At 49.7% G+C, this 21,649-nt stretch overlaps 1 protein-coding gene across 2 annotated transcripts; it reads right to left on the reverse strand.

Annotated features, from left to right (window-relative positions):
* Positions 1–306: 306 nt before the first annotated feature.
* On the reverse strand, positions 307–20,131 carry SLC17A9 (solute carrier family 17 member 9). Of its 2 annotated transcripts, XM_059862351.1 has the most exons (14): positions 19,968–20,114; positions 16,403–17,759; positions 11,899–12,096; positions 10,823–10,962; positions 10,084–10,183; positions 8,976–9,106; positions 8,079–8,175; positions 7,085–7,181; positions 5,044–5,131; positions 4,704–4,738; positions 4,065–4,180; positions 3,580–3,635; positions 3,043–3,072; positions 307–2,936 (listed from the first exon to the last, which is right to left on the reverse strand). In XM_059862351.1, exons 3-14 carry the CDS (start codon positions 12,069–12,071, stop codon positions 2,773–2,775), a joined length of 1,227 nt encoding a protein of 408 aa, XP_059718334.1. In that variant the 5' UTR covers positions 12,072–12,096; positions 16,403–17,759; positions 19,968–20,114; the 3' UTR covers positions 307–2,772. The 2 variants fall into 2 exon arrangements, with proteins under 2 accessions (XP_059718334.1, XP_059718333.1); XM_059862350.1 differs by lacking the exon at positions 16,403–17,759 and having other exon boundaries at positions 19,968–20,131.
* Between the last annotated feature and the right edge of the window lie 1,518 nt (positions 20,132–21,649).

Consider the following 21,649-nt stretch of genomic DNA (forward strand, 5'->3'; position numbering starts at 1 on the left):
CCTCAGCCGGGAATCACTGTCTGTGTCATTACTCTTAACAAGTTATACTGGATCCTGCCTGCTGGTGCTTTACTGTCCAAACCTTTGCTGAAGGCAGCTTTTCACTCATTTTTCCCAAATCAATGTGAAGATGTAGCTGGATGAACTCTGAGTCTGATGTACACGTGAGGATGCTGTGAAAATCTGCCAGCCCAGCTACTCTCCCTGCACAGCCTCCCCCAGGAGGAGTCAATCATATCAAATACACTCCTCTGGCCCTCAGTCATCACACAAATTACCACCCCTGCAGTCAAAGCAAAACCATAGTTTGCAAATTATTCTCTGCCTTTATTCTTTTTAGGTCCTTCCATAGCAAAAACTTGCAGACCACAAGCTTTGGCTTAAAACAAATAACAGTACAGATAAAGCAGTTTCAATACTTCACCAAAGAGGTATGATGAGAATGAAACATAAGCCTCAAGTGTAGGTCAAATATTTAACTTATTAGCCAGTCCCAGAGACAGAGAACTTGGACAGCTCACTGGAATGGTGGCTGGATTCACAGAGAAGGCACAGCCAAACACTTTCCTCTGAAGATCAGTTCCAAATTTCCCAGCTGGCAAGTCCAAGGGGTGGCCAAGCAGCCCAATTCAAATGTGAGTGATTTAAACCCATCAGCTCCTCCACAAGAAATGCTGCAAGCAGCAAAGAGAACCAGAACTGACTCCTTGTGCTCCTGTCCTGCAGCACTGGATGGCCAGGGCAGATACTCTAAAACCCCACAAAACCCATGGGGATCTTTTTTCTGTCACTAAAGGAAAGGCCATGCAAGCAATCTGCTCAGGCTGGACAAAGGACAAGCTGACAGAGATGGACAGGCTGCACAGCCTCGGGCCTCTCTGGCAAGCCTGGCTGTGTTTGCTGTTTCTTACTGGGTGTTCTTCCCAATTTACCCACTGACTGAAGATTCCCAGCAGCCTTCCTGGCTCTGCAGCACCCCACTTCAGAGGGGCACCCATGGTAGCAAACAGCCTTTTAGAGAAAAAAGAGCACAGGAGGAGAAAAATAAAAGACTTTCTTGTCTCTCTGTCCCATCAGGCCACATTGATCCTTTATTCTCTTGGGAAGACATCAGGCAGTCCCATCCTTATCTCTAACTCTGCCCAGCAAGTGGCTCAGCTCAGATTGGTGATGCCCATTAGTGTCTCTGCAGTTAAAAGGCTGGCAGTGTTTTCTCTACAAACCAGGCCACTCAGAAACTTTACACAGCTCCAAAATGTCCTCCAAGAAGAAATTTGGCCCAAATAAAGGTGAGGAAGAGGATAATAGGATTTTTTTTCACCTGAATCTACAGCTTTCCTGCCCTGCAAGGTCCTTGGGAAACCTGCTCCTAAGCCTGAGTTTTCTGGTAAGCACTAGAGAAACCCAAGAGATCCTTTCAGGCTGCAATCAGGGGATTGGAGGAGAAGCAATGAATTTCTTTAATATGAAATTCACCTTTAAAACTGATCCCACAGAACCAAACACTGGAGGCTGGTAGATCCTCCCCTTTGAGAAACAGTGCTGGATTTGGTGGGAGTACCACTCAAAACAAGCATGCAGAATCAGGCCTCAAGTACATAAAATTCATGATTTGGTGCTTAAATTTTAAAATATTTATAAATAACTTTAAGACATTCAAGCTCAGAGGTGTCTACAGCCAAGTATTTCCCTCTGACACAGGGAACCACAGGGATCCACATCCCTCTGGATGCCCAATGCAGAAATTTGATTTTTGCTTAACACAGAAACAAAACCTGCCCATGCCAAGCTCTTTGGAAAGTCTCCCTCAGTGCTTTGAGAGCACGTGGAGGACATGTCTAATCATGCAGAAAGCATTTGGGACTTGTAGATCCACAGCACAGTGTGACCAGTTCTTCCCATACATTCACAGCATCTCTCAAAGCAGCTCCAGAGGGATTCCTCAGCTGCTGCTGCACTGCTGGGTCAGCCCAGCTAAGCCTGACTCCAGGGGACAGCTCAGCTCTGCTCTCATGGTGGAGCTGCTCCACCTGGGCTCAGGGCTGGGGTGAAGCCACCAGGGAGAGAAGGGACACCTTGGGCCCTTGAGCAAAGCCAGGCTTGGCTTGGAGCCCTCTCCCAGCTCTGTGACAGCAGTGCTGACCCAGCCCCATGGCCATGGCTCCTGGGCAGACACACAGCTCCCAAGGGGAAGCCTGGAATTCACCTCACAGCCCTGCAAACCTGGCTGGTACCTGCTGCAGAACGAAGGCACACGTGGGGGTTAAGGGCAGAGGTACTCACTGGGCTGTCCCTGTCACAGCCCACAGGACACCTGGTGGCACAGCAGCCCCAGAGCCAGGTGGTGCCAGGACAGCAGAGCAGGGCAGCCCCACTCCCACATGGAGAAGCAGCTCTCCTCACGAGGGCATGGAACCACAGCAGCCTTGGGAGACAGGCCAGGTCAGCTGCTTTGGCCACAAGGATATTTGTCCACGAGACACAAACTGGGACAAACTGGTCCCACAGACCATATCCTCACTGGAGATGTTGAGCTGGATGGCTCTGCAAGCCACCAGCTACAGCCCTGAGCAAAAAAATGAACTCTACATTTCTTTTCTCCCATGGGTTTCATCCAGACCCATTATGTACTTGGTTTCAGCATATTTTTTCCCATTAAAACACCTAAAAAAAAAAAAAAAAAAAAAAAGTAAAATGTTCTTTGGCACTTGTGCAAGAATGATCCATAGATGTGACACTCTCCTGTCCTTCAGCTGCTTCTTGGGCTCATCTCTAAAGATCCACATACACAGAGTCTGTGTCCACCCTCTGGGCCTCTCCAAACAGGAGGAATGTGCAGAGCCCAATGCTGTTCACAGCAGCCACCAGGTTGAAAACAGAAATCCAGGAGCCAGTGGTCTCAATCAGGTATCCAGCCAGGTACACACAAATCACACCTGCAGAGAAGAGGGAAGAGAAACATGCAAAGGCTCTGGGCTGGATCCTGCCCTCTGCAGGGAGAGGGCTCCCCAGGAAAGGAGGAGCTGCAGGAATGTACTTTACCTAGGAGGGCTCCACCTGTATTTGCAACCCCTGGAAAGAAAAGGTGTGAAAAGAAATTGTGAAAACCCACAGACATGAGAGGTTTCATCAATGCCACCAACCCCTGGTCTGTATGCTGGGCAAAATGCCTTTGTGATGGTGGAATCACTGACTGGTTTGAGCAGGGATGGACCCTAAAGCTCTGCTCATTCCATCCTCCTGCCATGGCAGGGACACCTTGCCCTAGCCCTGCTCCAAGCCCTGTCCAGCCTGGCCTTGGGCACCTCCAGGGGCAGCCACAGCTGCTCTGGACAGCTGACAGAGACCAGTGACACAGCCCCAGCCCTGGGTGCAGCAGAGCACCTCAGAGGTGCACAGAGGCACCTTGGTGGTGTCACCTGCCCCCAGCACTGGCAGGTTTGCCACAGAAGGAAGCTGAGACTGCACACACAGGGCAGACACTGCCCAGAGCTGCTCCTGCTCTAACCCTGAGGCTGGGCACCATGTCCCCCCATCAGATGCCACCTCTCCAGCACAGAAACCCCAGAGAATCCTTACCAAAGAGCAAGCCAGCACACGAGGGGGCCAGGTCCTGCACGTTTACTGAGATGCCACTGGTGAGAGACAGAGGGGGAGATCAGTGACTGTTTGAATGGAACATGACTGCTCTTCCATCACTTACACAGTTTGCTTTGTCAAACACAAGGAAAGCTCCTGGACAAGAAGCAGCACTGGCAGGAGAAGCTGAGAGTAAAGCAGGTGAGTATCAGAAGGAAAACAATTCAGCTCAAAGTGTTCAGAGGGGCCACAATGCAATTCCCCTCCTGCTCCAGCTCCCTCCTGGGGCTGGTCCAAGCCCTTCCATGCTAGAGGTTTGCTGGATGATTTCCAAACTCCACCAGCCTCACAGGGTCCCAAACACAATGCTCAGGCAAGTGCCAATTTTTGTTCTCACAGTCAGGATGGAGGCAGCCCCCTCTGAGACCCCAAAATGCCAAATGTGCAGGGGAGCTGAGGGCCACTGTCCCCGTGGCTCTCCTCACCTGTGGTTAAAGGTCTGCAGTCCAACAGAGGCTGAGGCAAACACTATTGCTTTGCAGAAACTGGAGGTCTGGCCCAGGCACAAAGCAAAAATGCTTGAGACACCAGAGCCAATGACCTGGAAAAAAGGGAAAATTAAACACCACAGCATGTTTTCTGCAAGAAGAAAACAACTGCTGCCATGAACAAACTGTTCCCTTTTCCAATGGCATGAGTTTGTGAGCACCCTGTGCTCCTCTTTCTACCCATCAGAGTCCTTCTGTGTCAGAGGTGTGTCCAGAGGGATGTGATGCTGCAGATCAGAGGATACACTGTGTTCTCACCCAGCATTTCTATTTCTGCTCACCCTTGTACTGCTGCTTCCTCAGTACCTAAGGGGTCATTTGGGATGACCAGGGACAGGTTGTGAAAGAAAACCCCTTCAGACCACTCACTGTGCCATTAATCCAGGCTCTGCTCCTCACCAGGGCTTTCCTCTGGATTTCCTTTCACACAGCCTGACCACCAGTTAATGTGCAAAGCCAGAAAATCCTGATTCCATCTATAACCCCCAACCCAGCTCCATACAAAGTCTAGCCTGCCACATAATCAGAGTTTAACTGGCAACTCAGGTACCTGTCCCACAGCTCCAGCTCTCTTACCTGCATGAACTTACGAATGGTGATGGTTCTGTACCCTGGAGAAGAAAGAGACACTTTGAGTTGAGCACAGCTCACCTTGTTGTCCAGCCAGGAAACTACAACATAAGTAGATTTCATATGCCCAGATTTCATCTCCACATGGATATTGTGAATGAGGTCAAAGGGAGCCCCAAACACAGTGATGGGATTTGGACACTGGAGAATTTATTCTGCTTTTATATCAGACCCTCATATTGTTTATTTGCTGGGTCTTCTCCCTACCAACAAGCTCTTCTCCTCCCACCCAGCTCCTCTTCCCACATCTCATAAGAGCTGAGGAAAAGCCATAGAGAGCTCTCACCTTGACTAATTAAATGGTCAGACAGAAATCCACTGAACAAGCTCGTAGGAATTGCAACCAGCCAGGGGACTACATTAAACACCCAACCCTGAAAAGAAGTGAAAACCAGGAGAGATTTGTTGTCAGAGCTCCGTTTGTTTGCAAATATTTTGACAGTCTGTGGTATCTGTAGAAAAGAGAAATAATGAAGCACTCAGGACTGGTTACATGACCTCCACCCCCTTTGCAGAGCAGCTCTCAGCTGCACCATGCCCCACTCCAAGCTCTGAGAGGGAGCAGGTGTAGCATTTGTAGATTTCTTGTCTTTCCTTCTTCCCCAGCAATGCTGCATCTAGAGGAGAGGCAGAAAACTCTGGGAAAGAGGGATTAAAAGTGGCAAACTTTACTGCTCAGCAGGATGATGTGGTGGGGAGCCACAGAGCCCTGGGAAGCTCAGTGTGGGTTTCCTGTGGCAAAATTTCCAGCAGCTTCCAGCTCATTAGCAGCATTACTGTGTGAGGCTGAGGGAGCAGAGCTGGATTTTCTAATGGCAGGATTAGGTAACATTATGGGTTCCAACATCCCTCGGCCCATTTTCAATGAAGTGAGCTGCAGCTGTAATCACAGACGATTAGTGGTCAGCTGGATTACAGCTGCTCAGGGGCTCTTTGGTGCCCAGATCCCACAGGAGCTGAAATCAGTGTGGGCTGGGCTGGATTTCATCTCAGCTGGTTGAACCCACTCGTCCATCCATGCACCCACCACCCCCAGCATCTCCCCCTTTGCTCAGAGCCCATCACCCTGTGGGGGCATCTCCCCTTCCTGTCTGGCTTTGGGATGTGTGGGAGGGCTACATGATCTTGGTTTTGAATAATCCTGTTAAAGATGCTCCTGGAAATCACACCAGGGTCCATCTGCATCTTTCCATGCCTTTGACATCTGGGTCTGGGTCATTTTTGACAATGTAAGCCCATGGGCTCCGTGGGGTGGTGCTTCTGCAGTCTGTTCACAGCAGCTCAGCACATCAACCCCAGCCTTGTCTCTCCCCACAGCCCATCACCCTGAGCCACACCCTCCATCACCTTGACTCAGGTGGCCACAGGCAGCTGCTCAGCTCACCTGCAGCAGGGGATTTTGGCCAGCAGGTGACACAGGTTACCCACATTAGGGATTATCAGCCATCCTTTACAATCAAGCAGCCTCAGCCCGTTTTAAACTGCACAAAACGATTATCAGGAGCACTCTCTAGAGCATCTTACATAAGGGCACCATGATATAATGCTTAACAGATGGTAAATTACTGCTGCACAAGCACATTACTCGAGGTGCACAGATCTTGTCACAACAATATGTTTGCTGGTTTAACACATGATTTTAATATAAATATCAAGTATGCCATAAAGAGCTTTACATATGTAATATGAAAAGGCATTTGTAAGCAGCTCTGGAAATTGTAAAAAGCTAACAGAGCCATTGTGGAGGAGACTGAGTTTCTGAGAACAAGATGAAAATACCAGCTCTCAGCCCAGATCAGTACTGCCTGGCTTTCTGAAAAATGGGAGCATCATTTGTGCTGAGGAGAGGGAAGCTTTTGTAGTATTTTTGAAGTGCACATTATTGTTATTAATGGCAATTATAATTTTCACAGGCAGGCCTGAGCTGTACAGTGTTAGTCCAGATAAAAACCCTGTAAAAAATCTAGGAGTGAACCATGGTTATTTGCAACAGCATAATGTCATGAGCTTTGTGCCAGTTGAAAATTATCTTTTCCTCAGAAGAAAAGCAGTCTAAAACCCAATAAAACCTGCTCTACCCTACACCCCTCAGCATCCCTAAACAAGCAACTAGAAACCAGCCTCTGCAACCTGGAGAGATCTCCAAAAGTATGAGCAGGGGTGCCCAGGCTCCAAACCCCACAGGGAAACCTCCCACCTCCTCCTGCCTCCCAGGCTGCTCTCATCAAATCCCTCTGCCATCATCTTCCTCACCTCCACCCCCTTTTGGCAGGCACCCAGCACAGCCTCCTTTGAACAGCACTGCCTCTGCTTTGGAGCCAACCCACCTTGGAGTCGGGAAAAGTTTCCTTGAAGAAAGTGGGCAGCCAGGAGAGCAGAGTGAAGAAGGTGCTGGCCGTGGAGAGCTGAGCGATGATGACAGCCCTGCAAATACACAGCTGAGAGGAAACAGTCAGCAGTGACAGGTCGTGCTGCCTGGGAAAGGGCACTCCAGATGTCAGCTCCTAACAGAAATCCCTGAGATTTTTGCCATGGAGAACTACTCCTTTGGGCTTCCTGAGATTTTTGTCACAGATTTTCAGCTCCAGCTGATTTTCAGCTTCAGATTGTCACTGCATTCAGCTTCCTCCTTGCAGCTGGTTCCTTGCTGCCCCACCACACAGCCCCGGGGCCAGGTGAGGTTAACTGAAGCACTAATTGTGCCACTGCGTTTCCCTTCCAGCCCTGCAGAGCCCTCTGCTCTGAAAGGTGTTGTTTAGGGTTTTCTAAGGATTTGTTATTGGCTCCATTGTTTTTCAAGGCAGGAATGGGTTTGCTGCCCTGCAGCCCCATCCTCCTCCTCCTCCTCCCTGCCTTAAAACAGCCCCTGGGAACACGCTTGGATGGGCTTCAGTACCCACTGCAGCATCCCAAAGGGAAATTGGCCATTAAAAGGATGTTTGCCAGCAATGAGAACACAGCCCGTGCCACCCAGTGCCCCTGAGCAGCACTTGCTAGAAATTCTGATTGTAATGGGCTCCTAGCAAGATCTATGGAAAATATCACTCTGGAGGAGCACAGGACTCATCCAGGGGGAACAGCCTGGGAAGGAGAAAGATTTGCCAGTAACATTCGAGCCTGACAGGCCTGTGGACAGAACATAAACCACTTTTGCCAAGCTTACCTTTGCAGTTCTTTATTTATACTGAAGGAATTAGAAAACTGGTTCCACTTCTCAAACATAAAAGTAAGCGGACAAAAACCACAGAGGCAGAAGAAATAAGGCCAGAGAGGAGAAAAGAGAGGATGGTCCCAGCCTGGCCAATGCATGCAGCTGCCTACCAGATCGGTGCCTTCCTGAACAGCTGCTTCCAGGGAACTTTGGTCTGCCTGGGTGCTGAGAGGCCTCTCGTTAAATAGTTCATGGGGATGGTGAGTTCTGCAGGGAAGAAGACACCCAAAGGAGAGCTGTGGTCAGTAGTTACCCGTGCAGCCCTGGGACACTGCTGTACAACCACTTTTAATCTCCTTCTAGCCCTTGGGTTTTTGGCTCTACCAGCGTTGAGTGCTCATGGAAACACCTTGTTACACTGACCAAATTTTTTACACACCCCTCCCCATCCAGCCACCTTCACCCATGTGTTGTACCTCTTTTATAATTAAACAAGAGTCCCTTGGTAGGGATTGGGTTTGGATTCTGTGCAGCACCAGGCACATACCCAGCTTCCAGTGAGCTGGGCTCCTACATACCATGCTCACCCTAACAATGCTGTAGCCAGGTGTAATTCCAGCCATATGTGGAATTACTCCTAGGCAGTTATTTGGGATGAGATATTGTGGATTAACTGGTTTTTAAAAGCTCTGTGTGTAGATGCTCTTAGTTTGGAGTAAGTATCTTGTCCTGCTTTAGCTTAATCCACTTTGAAGATCATGCTCTGTTTTGTGTTTTCACTGGTGCTTAAAGAGTACTGAGGAGCCAGATCAGGCTCTCAGCAATGATATAATCCAGCACGGGACTTGAAATAGGAAATCAGCATTGCAAGAGCTCAAATCCTGATTTTTGGGTTGGGGATCTTGGGTGAGACACGGCGTGTGTTGCAGAACACCTCTGAGCAAAAGGCCTTTGTGTAAAACCAGCCATGATCTTGGAAACACAGAGGATTTGCAGAAATAATGGAGAGGAATCAGTTCCCAGATCCTCTGGAGCACTGCCAGCCCCAGGGATGCAGCTGGACTCACCTTTCTCACTCAGGAGGTATTTGCAGGTGCAATAAACCCAGAGCAAAGTGAGCAAACCAGAGAAGTAGAAAACACTTTCCCAGCCGTACCAATCCAGGAGGAGAGATCCTGCACCACCAATCAGCAGCGTTCTGCAAGGGAAAGCACCCAGGTTTACTGGCCTGGCTGAGAGCTCAGACTGAGCCCATCAATGGGAGACTACCCAAGGACAGTGTCCACAGTCCTTGGACACTGCTGTCACTGAACCACAGAATCCTAAAATTACTTGGGTTGGAAGGGACTTTAAAGCCTATCTTATTCCAGCCACCTGCCATGGGCAGGGACACCTTCCACTATCCCAGGTTGTTCCAAACTCCATCCAAACTGGTCTTGGACACTTCCAGGGATGGGGCAGCCACAGCTTCTCTGGGCACCCTGTGCCAGGGCCTCAGCACCCTGACAGGGGAGAATTTCTCAGTCACAGCATGTGTGGGTGCTGCCACCAGTCCCACCATGGCTCTGCAACCTGTCCTGTTCCCTGAGTGGCATCTCAGGCCAGACCCTCAGTGGCAGGAGAAATCCCAAAGGGACCTTACCCTCACCTGCCCCTCACTGAAAAATGGTCATTGGGGAAAGAAAAGGAGGCTGCTGGTGTGCAGTATCCCAGAGAATGTTTAAAGCAGCAAAAGAAACAAGAACACTGGAAAACTGAGTGATTCAACACACTGATATTTCCATTCAGCTTTCAAGCAGCCTTTCCATTTAGAAAGGAAATTCTGATGGAGATCAGCAGAGAAGTTCTATTCATCTCATCTATCAGAGAGGACAGGTGACCAGTGTCAGGCTGCCCCTTGCTCTTCCTACTGAATTGGGCTGTTTCCCATAGTAATTAAATGTTGCAAACAGTCTTCAAAGCCTGGTTTGAAAAGAAAGAGAAAACAATACATAAATCCTTGGCAGGCAGGACAGCAACTGCCTGAGGCTTCCTCAGCTGCAGCAGGAGTCCTCGAGGACCCGTGAATCCACAAGTACTTTGAGCTGTGAGTTTTGCCTCCAACTATTCAGTGGCATTTCATCAGATAGGATGTCCAGAGACTGTCACTGGCTGCTCAGAGGCCTTTGAACTCACCCAAACTGTGATCCAGTCCCCACTGTGCTGTAGGTGAAGGCTCGCTCGCTCTCCCGGACCCTCTGGGACAGCAGGCTGGCCAGGGATGGGAAATACACCCCTGAGAGAAACAGCAGCAAGGCAGGGAGCAGTCAGGCAAAGAAACTCCAAATTTAAAAGATCCAGAGTGAGCAAAACAGTGAGACAAAGCAACAAAACCTTTGGTGAATTCAAAACAGGGATATAAAATAAACTGAGTGGATCCATCGCCATCAAAGGTTTTTTGTGCCTTCTCCATAATCCCTTTTCATCACCACCAATGCCACTGTAAATCCATCAGTGCCAATGCACTTCCCAGTGCTGCAGCTTGGCAAGAGGGAAGGAAAATCACTCCAAATTATCCAAAAGATTTGGCAAGGGCCAACTTTCTCCGAGTGTTTTGAAGGAGTTTTAAAACTCCTTTGGTGGAAAACCAAACATGACCAGAGATGATTTCCAAAGCCAGCAGCCCCTGTCTGGCAGAGATTTCTACAGGGAAATGAGTTGTCAGTGACTTTCTCTAGAAATGTCACTGGCTTTTCCCATGGAAGTTCTGGATGTGGAAGCTGTTTTGAGGCAGAGAATTGCCCAGAGACCTGTGGGAAGGGTTCATGCACCACAAACCATGGGACTTGCATCTGAATGTGCTGCACATGAGCCTCTGTGCAAGGAAGCCCCTGGACAAACAGGCACATGGACAGGCTCAGGACAGGGGTCTCACCTTGCAGCAGCCCCATGAGGAACCTGGAGGAGGTCATAAAAACCAGATGGGCTGAAGTGATGCGGGTGAGCAGCGGGGTGAGGACTGTGAGGAACCCCCAGGCTGATGCTGAAAGGAGGAGGACTTTCTCACCTCCTATTCTGGAAGACAGAAAACACATTATCAAAGACAGGAGGGCAAAAGGGCAAAGTCCTCCAGCCCAGACTCAAGTGCCCTTCCCAGTTTAACCTGTTTGTAAGAGCAACCTTTTGGTCAAACCTGTTCTTCTCTTGGCCCTTGGGGAGTAGCTCTGACCTTTTCCTTTCCCAGCTCCTGCCAGCCCTGCCCATCCAACTGATCACAGAGATCTCACAGCAGTGAGCCACTCAACTCTCTGATGGTGGTGGAGGGGAAGTCCAGCTGCTGCCACCATTCTGCTTCTCTAAACCAGTGATGCTGTTTTCCATTGGCTCTTTTGCAATCCTCAGCTCTGCCTTTTACCATTCAGGTTTCTCCGGGTGTTTTCTTGCAAAATCAAATCGTAAGGACCCCAATTAAATAGCACAGTGCACTTCACAGCTAATGCATCCCTTCCAGGCATGTGCTCCTCACAAAAGATTTCATAAAAAAGCTCTCTCACTAAGAATAGACTGGCTGGGGAAAGGGACTCAAGCAGGTAATGATTCAGATCCTCCCCTACCGCCAGCTGGGGAAATTGTTTGCTTTTTAATTCATATGACACAATGGAGACAGTTTTTCTAAACATGATGGAAACAGAGTATGGGGACTTGCTTGAGAAAAGACTACAAGAGAAATAGGGCAGAGAGACTGGAAGTGCTGAACTGAAAACAAAGATCACCTGTGCAGATCAAATCACAAAACTGTATTCACAGAATCCTAGAATCACTTGCAGGGATGAGACATCCACAGCTTCTATCTGGCCAGTCTAAAGTACCCACACCCCTTCTCAGCCAGAGCTTCTCCCCATGGACACACTAGACCCTCCACCCCATCGCTGGGGTCTGGAACTGGAACTGAGGAGTCAAACCAAGCTAAGCATCATTAAAGCAAGAAAACATGAGAATAATTTCCAGTACTGATCACTGATGTGTCCTCCAACAATCTGTGTCAAGCAGTAGCCCCAGAAGAAGCTGCTGAGCACGACACCAAACTGCTTCTTGTCCCAGTCGAAGTAGGAGCTGAGGGCCACGGCGCAGATGGGCACGGTGACACGGGCACAGTACAGCAGGCACGTCCCCAGCAGCAGCATCGCTGTCCACACGCGGGATTCAGGCCTGCAGGGATGGAGAGGAAGGTGGGAAAGGGCAGGGGAATGCTGGGCCCCGTGTGTCCCTGCAGAGCCAGGACCGAGGGGTCGGTTTGGCTCTGCAAGCCGAGTCTGCCTGGATAAAATGAAGGTCAGCACAAGTCCCCCGGGGCACAGCGGCGCTGACACAGAGTGCATCCCATCTGCTGGCTTTTAGGAACGGTGCCAACTTCATCCCAAACACTATTTGACTCCAGCAGCAAATGTCTGTCCATAGGCTGCAAGGTGAAACAGGCTGCTTGGACATCACTGGCTGCAGATGGAGGGAAAGGCAGGAGGGAACCTGGTTTGCTCCCCCCAAATAAGAATCCTTTAAAAGTTAAGGATAACAAAGGAAAGGTCAGGGAATGAGGTTGGAAGCACCTGCATGAGACACACCTCGTGGTAGCAAACATCAATTATTCGGCATTTCCAGCCATTCCCCAGGGGAGGTGATTTGTGTGTTACCTACTAAAAAGGAGGGAATATGCAGGAATTCTTTAGAGAGACAAGACTTGATGGGCCTGAAGAGCTCAGAGAGATAAGCAAAATAATTAAGCCTGGACAGATAAGAAATTTTAGATAAGAGTCAAAATATGTTAACAGAATATGTATTTCAGGTGTGTGAATTCTCAGCCTCAAGAAAAGGGCTCCTACAGGAGCAAGTGAGAAGCAAGCCAGTGATGGCTTCTGGAGCAAACAAACACATTTGGCTGCAAATGTCAGGCCCAGGTGTAGGTAAATCCTTCTGCCTCCCCTCAGCCATGCCACTTTGGGTTCCCCCTTTGCCAGGGAATTACAGAGTTAAAAGCTGAGTAAGAACACCCACTCTTGGTACTGTTTGTATTTGATTATTTCTCTCCCCAGAGGCACAAAGCACTGAGCTAACAGGCTCTCTGCTCCAGGGGAATTCACTGTACCAGGGCAGTAACCTCTGGGCTTTCCACCCTGCTAAACACACCCACTCTCCATGTGGGAGACAACCTGGGTCACCTTTTACATCAAACAGAGCTGATTTCTCTGTACTGGAACGATGATAAATGTGGGTTAATCGCACACAGCACAAACCCATTTATAAAGGTGTAAATGGGGGGAGGTGAGGGAACAATGAAAAGCAGAACAGGTGAACCTGCTGGAGATGGATTTATTGCTGTTTCCTGACAAGGCAGATAAGCAGCTCAGGGCTAACCCCTGGCAGGAGGAACTGGAAGTGTTTCAGGTGGTGTTTAGAGGGCTGGAACTGTTGTTACTGTGCACACGCACGAGTGCACCGAATAACACAGAAACTGGCAAACCTCACGTCTCTGCTGGAGGAATGAGTAACCAGGGCTTGACCTGCCTCAGTCATTCCAACTAGCTGGGAAATGCTCTCAGAGCCCCTCCTGGGCTTACCCTGAGAGGAAGTTATCTTCAGTCATTTCTCCATTTGCTGCAAAACCAAAGGTGGGCTGGTTTTTAACCACCAGCCCCAGCCAGTTCCAGGAACAGGGGCTCCACTGACTCCAGCTTGCCACAGAAAAGCACAAGGAAATCAAAGGCTCCAGGACACTGCATGTCTTAGTGAGAGAAACCCCAGCAGGACAATACAACAGGAGTTTTGGGGTAAAAATCCCCCACCAAAGGCAGAGGGCAGGTGGGGATAACCAGCCATGGAAAACTTTTCAGGGATGGGATGCTTCCAGGCACAACTCCTGCCTGCCCTGCCCAAATGGGCTGCTGCCAGTCCAGGGCCATAATCTCTGTTATCTCCAAGAGCACAGCACTGATAAATTTGAGCTATTGAACCTGCAACAATTGAGGTGATGGGAGTAAAGCACAGCAGCCAGTGATGTGTGGAGGTATTTTCTACTATTTAACCACCAAGATATTTTCCTAAATTGTACTTTTCCCTTGCAGCAAGGGGAGACCTTTATGAGCTTTCACTGGAGTGGGGCTGAGCTCTGTCTCTCCAGTCATTCTGTTGTGTGCAGAATAACCTGCAGTTATCCTGATAAGCACAGCAGCATTTTATTATCAGATTACCTTTATCCTAAACCCTGTATAACTCTGCAAGGTGTAAAAGAAAAAGACCTGAGCATCTCCAGTTGTCTTTACTCCGTTTCTCTCAAGAAGCCTCCTCTCCAACTGATGTTCTGACAAAACTCCAGGGATATATTTTTCTCTTGACTTTTATTTTTATTCCAAAGTACTAAATAAATCTCTGGGTGTATGACACACTGTCAATGTTCTCTTTGACTACTAGTCCATTCTATATTCTCTTCCTTTATGTTTAATTACATCAGTAGGGATTATGCTCACAACAAGTGGAGAATATAATGATGGCCTCAGACTTCCACTTCCTCTGTAGGCAGCACATCCAGCTAGGAAAATCCATGCAAAGAGTATGAGTGACAAATGTAGTCAGTTGCTGCTCACACCCACCTGGAAGCATGGCAGGAATGATTTCCCTGCAAGGACAATGATGTGCTTGCATCACAGGAAAGAGCTTTGTAAATGCGTTTTCTCCTAATTATAGTTATCACAGAGGCTGCAGATGACTCAACGTTCTGCTCAGTGCAAAACAACAACAGCAGAGGTTACACGGGAGGAATCTGGACTAGCACAAAGACAGGAATTAAAACCCTCCTTTCAAAGCTAAGGAATAGTGACAAATCAAACAGAAGTTTTTGTGGGTGACATCAGCCATCTGAGAAGTGAAACTTCACCAGCGGTAACAGATTAAATCTAACATCCCCTGATGAGGGAGGGAGACAGAATGTGCTACAGATAACCAGCCTAAGTCAGAGCACAGGAAATCACAGCCACTGCCATCACTGGAGCCACCACGCCTGATTCACCCTCCAGACCAAGCATTTCCCACCAAGATCCCTGGGCCAGTCCTGGCTATATGTGACAGGCACTTCTGTGAGAGGGGCCAGCCCTCCACACCATTGGCAGGGAATCTCTGGAGCTTGTCTGGAGCCACCTAACTGATGTCATCTGGTGCTGAGTGATGGCAGTGGCTCCTCAGTGCCCAGCCTGATGTGCAATCCCTCCTCCCCACAAGAGACAGGCACTGCAGGTGCATCCCCTCCTGCACATCACCGAGACCTTCTTCACTGAGCAAAGCAGCCATGCAGCTAGAAACACTTCCAATTTCACAAACCTCCAACCACCACCCAGACTATAATTAGCCCAAGCCCTTATGACTCTTCCTGGGTGGCTTTTTGAGCAGCCCTGTCTGATGTCCCTTGGTTGTCCTCCTCCAAATGCAGCCTTGGACACTGGGTGGAAATGGCTTTGCTTCTAGCATCCCCTGACTTCCCTGAGATCCAGCTCCCACCAACCAAATGGATTCCCCACTCAGGGCACAGTGGTTAGGATGGATTTTTCAAGGATGCCTGAGATCCCCAAAGGGGCAAAAGCAAGCTGAGCTGTCTGGCAGTGGAAGCAGAGCCAGCAGCACAGGGTATCTTTATTTGCAGTGTGTTTTCCTGCTGGAGGAATTTCTCCAGTAGATGCCACAGAGCAAATATTTGTTCAACTTTTATTTCTCTTGAGTCGCCTCCCCCCTTTCCCCCAGTCTGCAGGGCTTTGGCAGACACTCAGGTCACTGTTGAGATGGACTCCACGGAGTTCAGGCTGTCAATTACATCCCAGTTTAGCCCCTCCAAGGCTCGAGTCAGGAGCTCCAGGTATTTTCAGGTGCTAAGAGAGCTGTGTTAGACAGCACGACTACGAACAGCCTGTCCCAGCAACAGCTCTTGGCCGGAAGCCATCTGCAATATCTGTGGGTGTTTTCCATAACTGGAAGAAGAACTGGGAACTGCAGCTCCTGATCTACACAGGATGGGCACAGGGACCATCAGCAGAGCACAACACCCACCTCCCAGGGAGGGCATCTCTACCTCAGTTCCCCTCTCTGAAAAGAGATCAGAAACATTTCCTGGGGGATGCACAGAGAACGCGTCAGTGCAGTCACCCCCTGTGCCCCCAGCCTTCCCACTGTCCCAGCCATCAGCAGGGGACAGTCCCCAGACCCTGGCAGAAGCCCAGGGCAGGAGGGGGATGAGCCCACATGGTGGTACTGAGCTCCCAGCCATGCCACCAGCTCCAAACCCAGCACACCCAGCAGCCCAAACTGCCCAAGCATGAGGCCACCCCCAGGGCATTGTCCCCAGCACAGGCAGCTGGTGCCTGTGGTCCCCCTGTGCTTGGTCACCTGTCATCCATGGTGTGTCAACACTTCCCTCCTCATTACCCATTCCCAGACCCATGGGATCATCTTCCTTCCAAAACACTCTTTTCCAGCTTACCTGTCTATAGCTTTAATTTACAATAATCTCCACCACAAGCAGGACTGACTGACGTGGCACCAGCACAGCAGCCATGCAGACACCCCTGTGCCAGGAGATAATACCCAGGCTGTTATTTGTTACCCTGTTTGACAGTCCTTTCACTTCTCATTCTTTGTTTTTCTCAATAATTTCTCCTTCAAAATCTAACATGCTTGTCAAGAGAGAGGCTTGGAGTAATTTCCCCCCCTCCTAAGAAGATTTTATCATGCTGTAGACCAGCACCAAGCTAATGATTTGTCGCTGTCAAAACTAGCTTTGGGGTTTAGAGGAGAGTTGTTGGATTTTTTTTCCCAATCCAGCTAGCAGCCAACAAGAGCAGCACAGAGGACACAGGGCTTTTTTTCCTGGGAAAGCTGCTGGCTTCCTGTCTGCCTCCTGTGCTCAAGCTCCCTCCACAGAGCTGCAGATGGCAACAAAGTGGTGTTCAGCAAACGAGCTCTGGGTTTATTCCCTCTCTTCATTTCTTGCTTTCGGCAAAAGCAAAGATGAAATTAAATTTCAGCAGCTCATATGAGCTGGAAGTAGTTGTTGAGTCCAGGTGGAGGTGGTGAGAAAACATAATAATAAAGCAGAGGCATGCTTTGCACACTGATCTGAGGGCATAGATGGATCAGCCAGGAAAGAAATGTGTGCCCTGCTTATGTTTTCCATGTGAAAAAAGTTCTCAGCAAGGTCACTATTAAACCCAGGGTGAGGAACTTGTAAAACAAAAATACCAACCATGAAAAACACCCTCAAAATACCCCAAATAACCAACTAAAGCTGCAACATCATGTTGACAAAAGATGAGGGCACAGAACTCAGAAAAAACAACTGACTGTTGTCTCTGGGCAAAGATCAGGTGACTGGAGATCAGCCTGTGGCCGGGTAGGACTCCTTTTATCTTTGGAGCTCAAAGAAACTTTTATAATCACCCTTGTCTTCAGGTGTAGCCAGAGGCTGGGAGATGCAGAGTGGCTTCAGGAGTCATTTGCTTTCCCAGGGCACAGTGAGTTTTTCACAGCTGCATTTCTCTCCTGGAGGCACCATCCAAAATGTGAGCCCCACATCCAGTGCTGGATCTGCTGGTGGTTTTTTGTTCAGCCTTCAGCAACTGATTTCTCTTTTCACTGCTTTGGTCTTCCCTCAGTTAAACCAGAGATGCTTAAACACATCCATTGCCCGAGGGGTCCTGCTTTGGCATGTTAGGATCATCATTAAGAAATGCTCTCTGTCCAGATGTGCTACATAAGCATGAGGGCTTTTTCAAGCCCCAAACAGAAATCCCCAAGTGCTGCTCTTGGAGGAGATGTGTGATAATGGAGCCATTGGAAACCTGCAGAAAAGTTTGGGAAGGGCAGGCAGGAGAAAACACAAGGCAAGAAGAGTGGAAGAGGAAGGAGAAGCCAGTTGGGAAAAGGGAGGACAAAAGAAGAAGCAGCATGAACAAAGATGGAAAAATAAACCTGCCAAGATAACTGTTTATCTCTCCTTGCACTGACAGATCTTGGAAGGCTGCCTGGCATGTCTTTTGTTGGAGCAAGAAAGGAGAACCCATGTCACTTCCCCCACTTGATAACACCTTGCCCCCATGGCAGTAACTCACTACTCGGGAAATATGAAAAATTATTTATTTGCATATACTGCTCACAAATTGTCCACCAAATTCACTTCACCCAATGAGGTACTTTATACAACTTGACAAACCTGCCCCAGTGATCTGGTGGTTCACTCCCTCTTACTCAACCTCCACCTGCCCAGTTTACTTTAGGCCATAAAACCTCCATAAAACCTCCCCAAAGAAGGGCTGTGACCACCTCTGTGTCTACACTAAACAATGGGGACACATCTCAGCTTCTGTGAACTACAGCAATATAGATAATGATCTGAGGTGCCTTAGGGTTATCCTGCTGCTCCTTCCCATTAACAGGATTCTCTCAATTATTAGCAGCACTTAGCACGGTCAGAATCACATAAAATGTCTGTCTCATTCAACAGGCTGTTTTCATCCCTTTTGTTTTGGAAAGTGTTATCTATGTTTCGCATTTTTCCGAAGAGATTTAAGAAACAGGAGAGCTTGTTCTGGTCAATTGTTTTTTAGTGGTTTTTTTTTTTGGTTTTTTTTTTGGTTTTTTTTTTTTTTTTTTTTTTTTGGTGTTTTTTTTTTTCCCTAGAGGAGAAACCTATAAACTAAAGTTCTGCCCCATGAAATTCTGGTGTGAGCTCCCACCACTCCCACTTCTCGGAGACTTAGGAAAAAGTTAGCAAGGGGGAGACAGAGAAGGAATTTTCTTAAGTGCTTTAGGGGGAAAGAACTTTCAAATGTTAAGGGCCTCTGTGCCAAAGGTCTTCCTGAGGACACACCCCGTTACTCTAACGCGGAGCGTGGATTTGATGAGACATCCCAATCTGTGAGTGCAGGAGGAGCTCCCCTCGGGACGGCAGTTCAGAGCCGGCTATCAGCCAGCAGAGAGCCATGGATGAGAAACACCAACGCACCCAGAGGCTATTGCTGCTGGAAGGGGCAATCCATCCCCCGGGCCTCCTGTTCCTCGGCTTTGGCACGGGTGCCACACGTCCTGTGGCTGTCCCGCTGCTCTCCTGCCAGGGTGACCCCAAGGCGAGGGGAAAGGGGGAGCCCCAGGGATGGGCACCACGATGGCAGCCACACATCAGCCAGCTGAAACCGAGCCAGATTTCTCAAGCGAAGGGAGTCCAGTGGCTCCCAGCTTGGAAAAGCCTCTGACCATGAATTCCAGCTGCCCCACTGGTACTTTGGAATAATCATCTCACCCCACCTCACCTGGGAGAAGGGGCTGATCGTGAGGTCTTGGTGCTGGATGACTTTGCCAGGGTGGCACAGAGGAGCAGCACTGCCCCAGGTGTGCCAGCCTGCTCCAATCACTGCATCACCTGCCTTTGCCTGTGCCCCTGCTGTTAGAAGTGGTCTCTGGGGGTTTAACTGCATTTTAAGTATTTTAATGACTCTGCATCAAGAGCAGTTCATGCTGTCTAGCTGCTGCCCAGCTCCTATTCCAGACTTTATCTGAATGAATGGCTATCGCCAGTACAAACATCCCCACTGGAACACTTCGATAAGAGCCTCATAGCGGTTTTGTGCTTAATTCACTGATTACAGACCAGAAATAAGCTCAATAGTTGGGGTTTTTTTCCCCGGTTTTTCACAGTAATTCCCTATCTTCCCCCTTCCTTCTACCGTCTCTGCTGCAGTCCGGAGGAGTGAGACAGCGGGAACCGCCCGGGGCAGTGGGACCGTGTCCCTCCCGGATAGCAGCAGCAGAGACAGGAGGGTCCCGGTCCGACGGGGAGCACCAAACTCCTCCGAAATCGCCTCTCCGGGAGCGGTGCGGGCCGCCCGACCCCCTCCATCCCGGAGCCGCATCTTTCCCGGGAGCTGCGGGGACCGAGGATGCGGGGAGCGCCGGGGCCGGGCGGGCACCGGGCGGGGGCATGCGGGGAGTCCCGGAGAGCGCCGCCAGCAGCGGAGCGCCTTTCCCGGGAGCGGGAGAGGCTCCATCCTTACCTGGACCAGTAGGGCTCGGTGCCGCCATCCCGCCTCATGCCGTCGCGGGGGCCGCTGCCTGGGGGCACATTCCTGCCGCCGCCCCCCGCGGCCATGCGGGCAGCGCCTTCCGCCTCCCCGGCTCACATCGCGGCCGCCGCCGGCTCCCTCCCCCGCCGGGCCGCGGCCACGTGTCAGCGCCTCCCGCCGCCCCCGCCCGCCGTGCCGGGAAGTCCCGCCCGGCCCGGTGCCGGTCCCGGTCTGCGAGCCCGGGCAGCCGCGGAGCCGCAGGGCTCCGGAGGGGCAGGTGCCGGCACCGGCGAACCGCGGGGTTCCGCTCGTTCCCTCTGCTCCGGTCATTAGTGACACCCGCAGCGGGCACAGCGAGGGCACGGAAAGAGGGGACGGACCACGGTCTGTGCTTCTGCTCCCGTACCTGGGCAGGGAATCGCTCCCTGCTCCCGCTGCTCTCACGGGTTTGCCGGCAGAAAAGTCTCTGCTTCTGCTTTTGAAGGATTAGAAGCGAGTATAACATTCGCTTCCGAAGATAAAAAAAGTAGGGACGAGTGGTGTTACAGCTTGATTTATGTCTGTTGGATAGAGGCGCTGCCTTGCTGTATCTGAAAGAGATAATCAAACTCCTCTGTGGAAATAAACAATTTAAATGATGGTTATCTCAGTCCGCAAAGGACTCGTGACTCAAAGATCATGGACTAGCAGGCTGGAGGAGCCTTGTTGAGGCATCGTTCAGGTGATGCTGTGGCCGATTGCAGCCTGGAAGCTGGAACGGCAAAACTTCGGGTGAGCAAAGGATGGAGGAGCTCCCGCTCAGCCTGAGCAAGGTCGAGCATGGCCCCTGGGAAAGGTACCAGAGCTGCTGGGCTGCACCAAAACACGCAGGTGCAGGGCAGACACCTCCTGTCTGCTCTTCCTGCAGCCAGAAACCTCTCAATCCTCGGTGGAATGAAGCCTTTAGCAGACTAATATTTAGGTAATTCAAACATCCTTCTCCAAACATTAATCCCTTGGCAGGCCTCTGATGAACATTTTGCTACATAAATCAGGAGGCATAACACTATTACTGAGCTGAAGGTTTGAGAGTGAAATAGCAAAAAGGGGAAATACACACCAAAGACAGCTCCACAGAGGTTGCTGAAAAAATCATCAAGTCATACTTCATCCTTTGCTTTAGTATTTCTTCCTCACAAAAAAAATAAAGAAATCTTCCCCAAAAGGCCCGAGGCATAGTCAGGCACAGTCACACGGACCTGCTGCACACAGAGAACACAAATACAACGAGCTTTGCTGCAAGTAGAGACTGAGGGAAACCACGTGTATTAACCATCTTAGCTTTCATTTAGTTGTAGGCTTTCCTCCCTTTATTTGGGCAGGAAATGAAACTATGAAGTATTTTTATTCACTCTGCTACTGTCCCGTTTTCCAGAAGAGGGAGCCAAGTCATGGCAAATTGCAGCCGAAACTGTAAACCACTGACAATGTATTTTGGGTTTCTTAAATTGTGTGCATGTTTGGAGTTTAGTTAACTCGAAGCAGGAGGGGAGATGGGCTCTGATATAACTACAGAAGTGAAATCCATGCAATAAGCTCAGGAAAGAACTGAAGAGGCCTTGGGCATGGCAGAGTATCCACAGATCCAGAAAACTTATGAACTCATAGCCAGGTATAAGGGATCCTGAGTTCAG

The sequence above is a fragment of the Haemorhous mexicanus genome, chromosome 18, assembly GCF_027477595.1.
Source record: "Haemorhous mexicanus isolate bHaeMex1 chromosome 18, bHaeMex1.pri, whole genome shotgun sequence".
Lineage (NCBI taxonomy): Eukaryota > Metazoa > Chordata > Aves > Passeriformes > Fringillidae > Haemorhous > Haemorhous mexicanus.

Bases quoted from the DNA above. Each gene is read 5' to 3' on its own strand.
- SLC17A9 (XM_059862350.1), bottom strand. From the start codon at position 20,062: ATGGCCGCGGGGGGCGGCGGCAGGAATGTGCCCCCAGGCAGCGGCCCC. The intron at 7,182-8,078 runs GTAGGCAGCTGC...GTGTATTTGCAG, and splicing joins TTCAGGAAGGCACCGATCTG to GGCTGTCATCATCGCTCAGC. The intron at 5,132-7,084 runs GTGGGTTGGCTC...ACTTCTTTTCAG, and splicing joins AAACTTTTCCCGACTCCAAG to GGTTGGGTGTTTAATGTAGT.